This window comes from Dendrobates tinctorius, unplaced genomic scaffold (genome assembly GCF_039654945.1).
Source record: "Dendrobates tinctorius isolate UK_male_01 unplaced genomic scaffold, ASM3965494v1 ptg000003l, whole genome shotgun sequence".
NCBI classification, from domain to species: Eukaryota; Metazoa; Chordata; class Amphibia; order Anura; family Dendrobatidae; genus Dendrobates; species Dendrobates tinctorius.
Genome location: NW_027361671.1, coordinates 102,009,184 through 102,023,764, shown reverse-complemented (window position 1 = coordinate 102,023,764; position 14,581 = coordinate 102,009,184). Strand labels below are relative to the sequence as shown.

Below are 14,581 nucleotides of genomic sequence, written 5' to 3'. Positions count from 1 at the left end.
CCTTTACACTACACTCTACTAACGGCGACTAACAGATAAAACCAGAGTATCAATAAAAAAAGGTATTACACAAAAGTCTACAGTAATAATGCTACTAAACCTAAATATATACAATCATAACAATAGCACATGATATATAATTACATCCACAATAACCTAATCATACTTCCCACCCGCACACAATAATTACAGCCACCTCGCCTATCACTAACTACTATTAGTAGTGATAATTAGCCACTTAATGGATCCAGGGCTGCAGATCCTGCTTGAGGGATATGGCGCCGGAGTGCGTATAGGGGTTGCTGCAGTCAGAGGGGACACTGAGGGGGATGCTGCAGTACAATAGCAGGAGAGATAGCAGGAGGCAGACAATAGAGGCTGAAGCTGTCTGAATGGCGAGAGGAGGATAAGGGGGCAGAAGGGGACTGTGAGGAGCAGCAGAGGCGCTGCTGTATGAAGTAGCAGTACGCTGGAGACAGGGGAGCAGGGCTGCGGTGAGGAAGGGAGCGGGACACATGGAGAGAGGATGTGGACACTTGGGGCTGGAGTGGGGAGGGGGACAGCAATAAGCAGGACTGGAGGTAGGAAGAGAGGAAGAGGGGCTGTGCCAGCAGTGAGCAGGAAGAGAGCCCAGGAGCGCCACAGTCTGATATTTAAATCTGGCGGGCCACGCACCCCGTCTGCCTTCTGCAGAGGTGCGAGCGCCATCGTGGTGCACAATCCCAGCACTAATATATATCTGCACGCATGTCTAGCATGCAAATACATATATAAAACGTACAACCTGGGACACTTTCCTTTACACCATCAATATGGCAATTAAAGTGCCTATACATATACACAGGGTACCAGCGCCTATTTAAATACTAGGCATGTGTAGTTTAATTTACTATTTATTGAAAAATCTACTTTTAATATGCAAATAAGGGCTCTTCCTTGGTGCACAGTCACTCCCTCCTATTTGCATAATAAAGCTGATACCTTATACCGAACGTCCCCTGTGTGCACACTAGGGTGACCGCAAAAAATCGATGTCGGAATTTTGTCCGTCTGGACCCCACAAAACGATTCCCCTTTCCAGATATTGAGAGAGCCAAAATTTGAGCTCGATCAAACGACGTTAACCCGTGCCGCTCGTTGCTCAAAGTTTGAAAAAATCCAAATTGAGGTATTTTAAGATTTAGGTATTTTGCATAGTCTGTTAGACTATAAAGAATGTGACAACAACATTGCAGAAATAGCCCTGACCAAATTTTCAAACCATTTGTGGTATTTGAATGCAGAGTTGGTGGGATTATCGTTTTTTGATCCCACCATTACAGACAATGAAAAGTTGTTAATGGCTAATAAATTGCTCAGTAGCACAGATGAACCATCAGAGCACGCTAGGGTTGTAAATCCAAAAGTTAGGAAACAAAAATTAAAAGAGGTAGGAAGTAACCGACTTTAACGACCTTCTGACAAAAGATGAAGAACAAAAGCAATATGTCCTGCAAGTTGTAAGCAAATGCCGAGCATTATATTCTGACGTTTCAAAAACTACTTTAACAAAAGCTCTAGAATAGATTAGATACCGTATTTTTCGCTTTATAAGACGCACCTGATTATAAGACGCACCCCCAAATGTGGTGAAGGAATAGAGAATTTTTTAATAAATGGGGTCCGTCTTATAATGCCAGTGTCCGTCTAACAAATCATATAGGGTATATGTCCCTCATAGCCCCCCCATCCTAAAATTAGCCCCCTTAATCTGGATATGGCCACCTTATATTGAATATAGCTCCCTTGTGCAGACACACTGGCCCCCTGTGGCTGACACACTGGCCCCCTGTGGCTGACACACTGGCCCCCTGTGGCTGACACACTGGCCCCCTGTGGCTGACACACTGGCCCCCTGTGGCTGACACACTGGCCCCCTGTGGCTGACACACTGGCCCCCTGTGGCTGACACACTGGCCCCCTGTGGCTGACACACTGGCCCCCTGTGGCTGACACACTGGCCCCCTGTGGCTGACACACTGGCCCCCTGTGGCTGACACACTGGCCCCCTGTGGCTGACACACTGGCCCCCTGTGGCTGACACACTGGCCCCCTGTGGCTGACACACTGGCCCCCTGTGGCTGACACACTGGCCCCCTGTGGCTGACACACTGGCCCCCTGTGGCTGACACACTGGCCCCCTGTGGCTGACACACTGGCCCCCTGTGGCTGACACACTGGCCCCCTGTGGCTGACACACTGGCCCCCTGTGGCTGACACACTGGCCCCCTGTGGCTGACACACTGGCCCCCTGTGTTAGATATCGCCTCCATGCTGCTGCTTTTAGTAAAATAAACTCTTTCCTTACCTTCTCAGCGCTGTCCCTCCTCGTGTCTCCCTCAGTGTGGTTGAGCTCCTCCTCCACTTCCTGGTTCTCAGTGCCGGTCATGTGATCAGCACAGCAGAGTGATATCATCTCTGCGTGCCTGATGACAGCGGCAGCTGAGACACTGGGAGATCAGCGCTGGAGGAGGTAAGGAAAGAGTTTTTTATTTTACTATGGGCAGCAGCATGGGGGTGATATCTAACACAGGGGATCATGTGCGATCAAAGGAGGGCGCAGGCAGCTATAATATGCGCCGCTCCCCCAGCCAGTCACCGTGGTGCGGTTTCAGCACCATGGTGATGGACAGCGGCAGTGCATATTATATGAGCGGGAGCAGGAGATCAAAGGCTCCCTCCGGCAGCTTTTACCAGCTCACAGCACCGCTCCAAAGCTGCCCCCACCTCCCCTGGACCCTGCAGTATATATATATACACACCCCCCCTCCCCCGTATATTCGGATTATAAGACGCACCCCCTACTTTCCCCCAAAATTTGGGGGAACAAAAGTGCGTCTTATAAAGCGAAAAATACGGTAACTATGTAAAATTATCAACTCATGTAGGTTAGCGTGCTCTGGTGGTTCATCTGTGCTACTGAGCAATTTATTAGCCATTAACAACTTTTCATTGTCTGTAATGGTGGGATCAAAAAACGATAATCCCACCAACTCTGCATTCAAATACCACAAATGGTTTGAAAATTTGGTCAGGGCTATTTCTGCAATGTTGTTGTCACATTCTTTATAGTCTAACAGACTATGCAAAATACCTAAATCTTAAAATACCTCAATTTGGATTTTTTCAAACTTTGAGCAACGAGCGGCACGGGTTAACGTCGTTTGATCGAGCTCAAATTTTGGCTATCTCAATATCTGGAAAGGGGAATCGTTTTGTGGGGTCCAGACGAACAAGATTCTGACATTTTTTCCCCCCCCATATGAGATCCGGTCACCCTAGTGCACACTGACACCGCACTTACAATGCAGCTGCGCTCTGATTCTCACTCCTGCTGGTCTGTGGCTGCTACTCGCCACCCTTCGTGATTGTGGTCGGGCACATTTAGGGAGAAACCGGATTAGTCCAATGACAGAGACACGACTAGTCCAATGACCTCCTCAAACGGCTTTTCCCTGCCCCAGTTTATTGACAGATCTCCACCACGCGAGTACATAGGTAGAAGTCTGTCAATCAACAAGAGCAGGGAAGGGAGAAGTTTGCCAACTTTACAAACTATATTTTTTTTGGAAGACTGCAGTGTTTCAGAGTAAAACATACCTGGCTGCAATCTCACAGCCAGGCCCTGATCCATTCAGACAGCATGGATCTCATGACAAGTTCACTTTAAACATGGACCCTTTAATAATGCGCCATACTACTTACTTTATCTGCTTCTGCAACGTGACAGATGACCTCTCCAGTGGAAGGGTTGATTGTAGGGAATGTCTTCTTGCTGGCGGCATTTTGAAACTCATTGTTTATGAAGAGCTGGGAGGGGAGAAAACAAAAAACAATTTCACTATTCTTCAGGTCTCCAATCAGATATTTCATGTTAAACTGCAAGTGTGTTTAACATGACACATTCCTACATATAATCATAACAGACGGGGCCAGCTCTAGACTTAAACGTTAAACAAAATATGGTCACATCAACTAAAAAAAAAAAAAAAAATATCCGACACGCAAAAAAACAGGACAAATGCATTTTGCGGGATTCACGTGTGGAGCACAATCTTTGATAACGGTCAAACATATCAAAAATTAGATTGGTGCTCTCCATGTGGTAGGGTAGCAGCTGGTAAAATTTGTTTGCATGGTAGAGAGTTAGAGAAAATAAAAAACAATATTCAGCAGATATCATCAGCCATATATTACATCCTAGAGTTACCTCTAGATCCAATTGTTTTACTTTCAGAGACATAATAGAAATAAACCCCAAAAATGTAAGCGAACTTCCAGCAACCATTGCTACAATATATCTGACCCCACGTTTATTTCCATTTCTTCTCAGAACAGAAAGTCTTTACAAACAATTCCCTTCAATTATGAATTTCGAAAAAAAAAAAAAAAAAGGATCTTAAGTTTAGCCTTGAAAGGCTCTATAACTGCTAGAAATTTAGCAGCGATGTACGATTTCAAACAAATATTATCAGGCAAACAGGACAAAGCTTTTTAACTATTAAAAGTAGATTGTGTGTGTGTGTGTATATATATATATATATATATATATATATATATATATATATATATATATATATATATATATATACACACACACAGTGGGGCAAAAAAGTATTTAGTCAGTCAGCAATAGTGCAAGTTCCACCACTTAAAAAGATGAGAGGCGTCTGTAATTTACATCATAGGTAGACCTCAACTATGGGAGACGAACAAAGAAAAAAAAAAAAAAAAAAATCCAGAAAATCACATTGTCTGTTTTTTTTTTTCATTTTATTTGCATATTATGGTGGAAAATAAGTATTTGGTCAGAAACAAAATTTCATCACAATACTTTGTGATATATCCTTTGTTGGCAATGACAGAGGTCAAACGTTTTCTGTAAGTCTTCACAAGGTTGCCACACACTGTTGTTGGTATGTTGGCCCATTCCTCCATGCAGATCTCCTCTAGAGCAGTGATGTTTTTTGGCTTTTCGCTTGGCAACACGGACTTTCAACTCCCTCCAAAGGTTTTCTATAGGGTTGAGATCTGGAGACTGGCTAGGCCACTCCAGGACCTTGAAATGCTTCTTACGAAGCCACTCCTTCGTTGTCCTGGCGGTGTGCTTTGGATCATTGTCATGTTGAAAGACCCAGCCACGTTTCATCTTCAATGCCCTTGCTGATGGAAGGAGGTTTGCACTCAAAATCTCACGATACATGGCCCCATTCATTCTTTCATGTACCCGGATCAGTCGTTCTGGCCCCTTTGCAGAGAAACAGCCCCAAAGCATGATGTTTCCACCACCATGCTTTACAGTAGGTATGGTGTTTGATGGATGCAACTCAGTATTCTTTTTCCTCCAAACACGACAAGTTGTGTTTCTACCAAACAGTTCCAGTTTGGTTTCATCAGACCATCGGACATTCTCCCAAAACTCCTCTGGATCATCCAAATGCTCTCTAGCAAACTTCAGACGGGCCCGGACATGTACAGGCTTAAGCAGTGGGACACGTCTGGCACTGCAGGATCTGAGTCCATGGTGGCGTAGTGTGTTACTTATGGTAGGCCTTGTTACATTGGTCCCAGCTCTCTGCAGTTCATTCACTAGGTCCCCCCGCGTGGTTCTGGGATTTTTGCTCACCGTTCTTGTGATCATTCTGACCCCACGGGGTGGGATTTTGCGTGGAGCACCAGATCGAGGGAGATTATCAGTGGTCTTGTATGTCTTCCATTTTCTAATTATTGCTCCCACAGTTGATTTCTTCACTCCAAGCTGGTTGGCTATTGCAGATTCAGTCTTCCCAGCCTGGTGCAGGGCTACAATTTTGTTTCTGGTGTCCTTTGACAGCTCTTTGGTCTTCACCATAGTGGAGTTTGGAGTCAGACTGTTTGAGGGTGTGCACAGGTGTCTTTTTATACTGATAAGTTTAAACAGGTGCCATTACTACAGGTAATGAGTGGAGGAAAGAGGAGACTCTTAAAGAAGAAGTTACAGGTCTGTGAGAGCCAGAAATCTTGATTGCTTGTTTCTGACCAAATACTTATTTTCCACCATAATATGCAAATAAAATGAAAAAAAAAACAGACAATGTGATTTTCTGGATTTTTTTTTTCTCAGTTTGTCTCCCATAGTTGAGGTCTACCTATGATGTAAATTACAGACGCCTCTCATCTTTTTAAGTGGTGGAACTTGCACTATTGCTGACTGACTAAATACTTTTTTGCCCCACTGTATATACACATACATCTCCATATTGAGACCCTTCACATTTTATTTTTCTGTCAACTAAACTTAATGAAACTTTTTCCCCTTAGAGCTGAGTGGTCGATATTATGGATACTTCTTTTTAATTACTTTTATTCATTTTTTTTTTTTTTTTTTAGAAAGACAGGTTCTGCCATTTTTAAGATCCATTCGAGAATTTGAACTTGAGATAGTTTGATCTCTGCTACAACAAACTGCGTATTTTCTGTATTGCTAGTATATTTTTGTGTCCACGTTAGGCTATCAGTTCTAATGCTGGTCTGACTGTAATCCCAAAATAGGAGATAAAAAAAAAAAAATAAAAAATAACCCAAAAATATATACTACCCACCCAAAAACTAATGAGACTTGGATGAACTGTCTATGGTATTCAGGGGGAAAAAAAAAAAAATAATTCAGATCATGCAAGATGAACAATACAGCTTTGTTAGGCACTAGAGCACACGTCAAACTCTGGCCCGGTGAGTATATTTGGCCCGGCATCATACTTCAACTGTATCGGCACCCTGGATGCTGATACAGTTGAAAGCAATAACGAAAGCAGGAGCAGTCAGCTGACTCTCCCACCGCCATCATTCTCCCTCTACCATCTCACTAATTCACGCCCGCTGTGCTGAGAAATGAAGAGTTCCAGAGTGCTCACTGTAGAGACTGGAGCAGCGGGGGACTGGGAAGAGGGGAATAATATTTTTTTTTCATGTGGGGCCCATTACAGTGCGTGGAGGACTAAGCGGAGCGCATTACACTGTAAGGAAGGCAATGAGGGGCCCTTTATACCGTATGGAGGACATTGCGGGGATCACAGTTGGGGTATCATACTGGGATGGGGTCACCATACTTTGCCGGGTAGGGGGAATGCAGTAGGGTTATCATACGATTCCTGTTGAGGAGACTGTGGAGGAATTCACTGTTGGGTACTTTTGTTGGCATCATACTTTATCTGGATTCTTCAGGGGTTTTTTCTATTTTCTCATTACTTATTTAAAATGAGGCCATTGAGCCATATGCCTTTACTGCTCTTACATAACATTATTCCAGTATGTCCCATTTGTGATCTGTATATTTTATGCTAAAGATCTATTAAAATGTACTTTGTGAGACATCCCCTTTAAGTTGGATTTCATATGAAAAGGTTCATCATTACATTTGATAAGGAAAAACTTCCTCAATTGTAAACATTTTGTTAATAAATATCAAGAACTGGCGAGCGACTTAGTCCAAGTTTTTAATTTCCGTCCTCTTAGTATTTGAGTTTGACATCTCTGTACTAGAGTAAGGCCGGAGTCACAGTACCATATAACACAGCCGAGTGCTAAGCGATAAAACATCACATAGTATAACACTAGGCCGAGTACTATGGGGCAGCTCACATCTGCCAATATTTTCTCATGCTGAATAGGTATGAGAGAACAATGGCAACATGCTACGAGTGGCAGCGAAACTCTGCTTACTCGCACCCATGCAAGTCTATGGGTGCGAGCTTCCTCGCACAGCACTCTATCACCCGAGTGCGGTGCGATATACGGCGACAGAGAAGGAGATGGAGAAATTACTTCCTCCGTCTCCTCTGCAGCTGTGCTCCAGTCCTGTCAAGCGAGAGGATCGGACCACAGTAGCGTGATACTCGGCTCACGGTTGCAGAAAAGCAGGAGCCAAAAGGTCATTAGCATATCGCATCAGATGCCATACGCTGGTGTGACTCGAACCCTTTAAATCTTTTTCCACTCCGAAGAAGCCATTTGCATATTTAATTTCACAGAAGAGCACTGTATGGCCTACAAGTCTCCTTGTGTGGGCTTGGCATGCTCCACAATGAGAAACATTCCCTTTTTGATCCATCAGACGGCTCTCTCCCAGAGAAATCAAACCTCTTGCTTTGCACTCATGAGGGGCAAAACACGTGTCTGCAAATGGAGCGTCTGGTTTAGTTTCTTAACCCAAGTCATGTAACAAGGCTCAAATTCACAAGAGTTCCATGTCTATTCATGATACAAAGAAGTCTGATTACATTGTGCCATATCGTCCATTCCCTTGTACATTTCTAGTTGTGTCACTTTAATACGCAAACACAACAAAGTGTTTATGTCCCGTTTGACTTCAATGGGCCTTTTTTAATATTTCTGTAATCAAATAGCCATCTTGTCAGAACAAATATATTCCTTTGGGTAGAGTCCCGTATAACGTTCAGCATGCATCCAACACGCAGACGATATATGAGAAATATGCAAGCAATTCAGGAAAGTCGTAGATGTTCTCAATAGAACTGCATTGCAAATTGCCAAACAGTTGTGACATCAAGAATGAGAAAACAATTTACAATGAAGTTCTAATAATCTAGTTGACACTTTCAAGAAGCGGCTGCAATAATCTCATGCTGGAATGGATTTCCCCTACTCCTTAAAAAGGAAGCCATCATTATCAAATGACTGATTTAAAACAGGTTATTGTGATGGATATATATATTATTTTTGCAATTTTATTTTCCATAACACACACAAAAAACAATGTAATATTTCTATTTTCGCACTGGACACTGAGGCCTTTTTAGACACACTTACTGTCTTTTCAGGAGTTTAGGGCAGTTACCTTATCAGCAGAGACAGCATTACGATGACAGGTAACACCTCTATGATGACACAGGATCTACCAAACACAGTGACACTTGTACACGAGCATTAGATGCTTCAACACAAAAGATGGTCAAAATCTGTTTATTGTGACTGAACTAGAGTCAAAAGAAAAAAAAAAAAAAAAGCACCTGAGGCCAGTGTGAAAACTGTAAGTCTAATATTTATTTTTCTAATACAGATTGCAATATGGAAAATAAAACATTGTTAAAAATGCCTGGAGCTTCGGTTGAAATCACATGATGGTCATAATTTCAACCACTTAGTAGCACTAAAAGTTTGATATTTACGATTTAATGTATTAAAGGACTTTTCCAGGCTGCTCTAGAAAAGTTATTCCAGTCAATAAGTGAATGCAGATTGTCTAATCACCATAGAGTATCTCGCCACTGAGCATTGCACACTAACTTCACCACCTCCCCTCTATCTGACCACCATCTACCCACTTTCTCATCCCTGTCCTCCTCACCTGTCACCCATGTCCAGCAACATGGGCAACCCTGCAGAAACCTCACACACCTAGACACCCACATGCTCTCTGACTCTATTCTACCACTGTCCTCCATATCTTCACTCCACGACATTGCCACTGTTTTCTACAATGCCACTTTCGCATCAGCCATCGACTCTGTCTCCCCTGTCATGCATAACAGTGTGCGACGAATCAATAGACAACCCTGGCACAATAACACCACTAAAAAGCTTCGGCAAGCATCCAGAATTGCAAAACGGAGCTGGAAGAAAACACATTTGCAAGACGACTTCATTGCACTCAAACAAGCAACACTCGCATTCAAATGCCCTCACCTCTGCTAAACAGGCCTACTTTACATCCCTTGTATCTTCCTTATCCCACAACCCCAAACAGTTGTTCAATACTTTTATCTCCCTCCTCTGCCCACCACTGCCCCCTCCGACTTCCCTAATCTCTGCCGAGGACTTTGTCGCACACTTCAAAAATAAGATCGACCAAACAAGGCAAGTCTTTATTGCTCAACTACCACAACCCCTTTGGATACCAGACTAATGCCCAAACCCCATAACCTCCCTATATAACTCATCTTCTCTCCAAATCACACCTCACCACTTGTGCACTTGACCCCATCCCATCTCCTGCCCAACATCACCTCCACTCTTATCCCATCCCTAACCCGCCTCTTCAACCTATCACTAACTTCTGGTACCTTCCTTTCTGCTTTCAAACATGCCACATCACGCCTATCCTTAAAAAGCCAACCCTCGACCCAACCGCTATGTCCAGCTATCACCCAATATCACTGCTCTCATTCACTTCCAAACTCCTGGAGCAGCATGTCCACGCTGAACTTCCTCCCACCTCTCATCTAACTTTCTCTTTGACAATCTACAATCCGATTTCCATCCCCATCATTCCACTGAGACAGTCCTGACCAAAATTACTAACTACCTACTTACAGCCAAAGCTACTGGACAATACTCTATACTCCTCCTTCTAGACCTGTCCTCTGCTTTCAACACAGTTGACCACTTCCTCCTACTACAGTTCCTCTCTTCTTTTGGCATCAAAGACCTCGCCCTATCCTGGATCTCCTCATACCTTTCCAATCTCACATTCAGCATCTCCCACTCCCACACTACCTGCTCATCCCACCTTCTCTCTGTTGGAGTCCCACAAAGCTCTGTTCTAGGACTCCTACTCTTCTCAATCTATACACTTGGCCTGGGGTAACTCAAAGTCCCATGGATTCCAGTACCACCTTTATGCCGATGATACTGAGATCTACCTCTCTGGCCCAGAAGTAATCTCTCTGCTGTCCAGAGTCCCGGAGTGTCTTTCTGCCATATCCTCCTTCTCCTCTCGCTTCCTCAAACTCAATGTGGACAAATCTGAACTGATCATCTTTCCCCCATCTCACAGATCTTCCTTACCCGACCTATCTATAACATTTGACAACATCACGCTTTCCCCCGTACCAGAGGTCCGCTGCCTCGATGTAACCCTTGACTCTGCAGTGTCCTTCAAACCACACATCCAAGCTCTCTCCACTTCCTGTCGCCTCCAGCTCAAAAATATTTTCAGAACCCGTCTCTTCCTCAATCTGCTAAAATGCTTGTGCATGCCCTCATCATCTCCCGCCTCGACTTCTGCAAAATCCTTTTCTGTGGCCTCCTTGCTAACACCGTTCCACCTCTCCAGTCCATCCTTAAAGGGTACCTGTCACCCCTCACAGACGTTTTTAAGTAAAAGAGCCACCTTGTGCAGCACTAATGCTGCATTCTGTCAAGGTGGCTCTGTTACTTAGGTTCCCTTCCACCACCGAAATAATCGGTTATAAAATTGTTGAAAAATACCTGAAATTTGTCAGGGGGGCAGGTCTTTCCCCCTCTGACAGACGCCTCGCATCCGTCACTCATTTCAAATTTGGCGCCGCCTTAGTTTTCTTTTCAAATGTGGCGCCGGCGCTGTCCTATATCATCTTGGGCATGCGCAGTCAGCGCTGCCCGACGTGCCCAGATCACACCCAGCCTGCCTGACTATCACGCGGCCACAGATCCCGCCCCGCAGTCGCTTATGATTTATTCACACTGCGGGGCTGGGAATCTCGGGCATGAGAGCCGCAGATAACTACTGCTTCTCCCCTCTGCATATCTCTTTACTGGCTCCCATTCCCTCAACGTATCCAGTTCAAATTACTAAGGCCGGGGTCACACTAACCGACGCAAAATACGGTCCGCAGTTTACAGGCGTAATACGGATGAATGACCCCTAAATAGTGCTCTGTATGTCATCCGTAAGCAAGGTGTGGTTGTGTATTTTGCGCATGTCTGCATCCGAATGCAATCCGTATGCTGAGATTTTCTCGCCGGCTTGCAAAATGGACATATAATGGAGCCCTATGACAGGTTTTATAACACAAACGATATATAATATATATATATATATATATATATATATATATACACACACACACACACATACATATACATACATACACACACACACACACGCACATATACACACACACGTCATTGAGAGATAGATATATATTTCACAGAGTTCTTCATAGCAGAATAGCCGCTAATTCAATTGCTGGCTTTTGTGAAATTATTCCCCAGGCAGACATGAAATGACACATGGTAAACCATTTCATGTTTTGTTTTGTATGTCTTTCATTAGTAATTAGATGAGAGTTGATGTGTAAAATTTGGGAGGTGTAGGTGTTAATTTAAGGGGTTAATTTGTTGTAAAAAAATGTGTGGGCTCCCGCGGTAATTTGTCAATGCGGGAGCCCACACATTTTTTTAACAACGAATTAACCCCTTAAATTAACACCTACGTCTCCCAAATTTTACACATCAGCCCTCATCTAATTACTAATGAAAGACATACAAAACAAAACATGAAATGAAATGGTTTACTGTATGTAAACCATGTGTCATTTCATGTTGACTTGGGGAATGATTTCACAAAAGCCGGCAATTTAATTAGCGGCTATTCAGCTATGAAGAACTCTGTGGAAAAAAAAAAAAATATATATATATATATATATATACACACACACATACACACATATGTATATATTCTATGTGTCTATATCTATTCTTTCGTTCGTGTTATTAAACCTGTCAATGTGAGTTTACTGTACAGCGCACTGAATTGCCGGCTTTTCTAAAGGACACCGGATGCGTATTTCTCGCAAGTCACATGTGTGGTCCATGTGTAATGCGTATTTTTTGCGCACCCATAGACTTGCATTGGCATACTACGGGCGTAGTACGCTGACAATCGCAGCATGCTGCGATTGGCACGGAGCGTAGAATACAGACGAGAAATATACGGCTGATGGGAGCTGCCCCATAGAGAATCATTGGTCCGTGTGTAATGCGTGCTTTTAGCGCCTCTCACTCGTCCGTATTCCTCGCCAGTGTGACCCCGGCCTCATACTGACCTACAAGGCCATCTATAACCTGTCTCCCCCATATGTCTCTGAACTAATCTCCCGATACCTTTCCTCACGTAATCTCCGGTCCTCCCAAGACCTCCTTCTCTCCTCCACACTTATTCGCTCCTCACCCAACCGCCTCCAAGACTTCTCCCGAATATCCCCCATCCTCTGGAATTCTTTACCCCAACACGTCCGACTATCAACCACAATCGGATCCTTCAGACGGAACCTGAAAACCCATCTCTTCAGGAAAGCTTACAGCCTGCAATGATCCCCGCTGCCTCCTCACCACTACCGGAGCTACCGCCTCACCATCACCGTAACTGCCGCAACCCCCCAACCTACTGTCTCCTTCCCCACCATTGTTTAGCATGTACGCCCGCAAGGGCAGGGTCCTCTCCCCTCTGTGTCAGTCTGTGATTGTTTGTTTACTGTAAGTGATATCTGTAATTTGTATGTAACCCCTTCTCATGTACAGCACCATGGAATCAATGGTGCTATATAAATAATACCCTGACGCGCGTGCAGTCACGTGACTGAGTATATGGATTGTCACGTGCCACCTAGATTCTCATCCGCTGTACAGACCCAGCAGGCACAAGCTCACACACAAGAATCAGGACCGAACAAGTCACATAAAAATGCATAGCAGCCATCACAATGCGCTGAGCCAGTCTGAATCACTTTATAGAAAAAGTTTTAAAAAATAAACAGATGTTTCACCAGCCATCTGTGACCACAGTGTGAATGGGCACTTGGCTATGGCTGCCACCTATCACACACTCTTTGATATTTCTCTTTGGTTGATCTTTCAACAAAATACTTTTGCCATAATTTTCTCCAAGACAATTTATTTTTCACAGCTGAAAAAGTCCTTACTTTAATCAGATCAATCCTGTGCCATAGGAGGTAAGTATTATCGGCTACAATGCTGTCTGGGGCCAGGTGCACGGAAGCCAGGGGGCTACAGCCTCAGCACGCAATCTACAGGACTGATCCGCGATCGTCTCCATCCTGATACATTGTGGGCGGAGATCTGCGCCAGACTGCAGCCGATCACATCGCACACTATGAAGACATCTACCGACAGCGATTTTACACCGATCCCAACTAGAAGTGACTTCTGCGCTGAGCCCTGACCTTTATGGGTCGTTAGCACAGCACAATCATGGGGTGATTACCTGGTTATAGTGGACGTCGGGCTTAGGGTTGGGGGCAGGAATGGCTGCAGCAGAAAACCTGCCGATCTGGACGCCCAGGGGCACCTGTGATGCCCTGGAGCAGACCTTCCCCAGCACAGCTCGGAACATGGTGCCGCCGATCGATGCCTCGTACACACAGACAGACACAGAGCAGCTGCAGTCCGGTCACGAGCGCCACAGACCAGGGAGGAAACTTCTGCAAACTCGGAGTCGCGCAGACCACGCCCTCCTGTCAATAGACGCCATCGACCAATCACCGCGAAGATAAGAGCTAAGAGCGGCCAATAGAAAGGAGGCACCAGCCCCGCCTCTCCTGAAGGCAATTCACACGCGATAACGGTGTCCTGCAGGAGCCTGATAATAAGCGGCTGAGGACTGAGCCTGAGAGGCCGGGGAAGTGGGCGAGCAGGGAGGGGGGTGCAGCTATGTGGAGTCTGCGAGTGGTTCTGTGAGGAAAAAGCCAAAAGAGCGCAAAATCCTCGTCATTTATGGAACCTTCACAAGAGAAAATATGCTCCATGCACGAAAACTGGTGAA

General features: G+C 44.6%; 1 protein-coding gene across 1 annotated transcript in view; it reads right to left on the bottom strand.

Annotated features, from left to right (window-relative positions):
- LOC141079180 (aldehyde dehydrogenase, mitochondrial-like) overlaps positions 1–14,275 on the bottom strand; it is an 83,768-nt gene extending 69,493 nt beyond the window's left edge. The window contains exons 1-2 of the mRNA XM_073565290.1: positions 14,024–14,275; positions 3,745–3,849 (exon numbers count right to left, since the gene is read on the bottom strand). Coding sequence (XP_073421391.1) covers positions 3,745–3,849; positions 14,024–14,152 — 234 coding nt within the window. The 5' untranslated portion in view covers positions 14,153–14,275. The remainder of the gene's footprint in view (positions 1–3,744; positions 3,850–14,023) is intronic.
- Between the last annotated feature and the right edge of the window lie 306 nt (positions 14,276–14,581).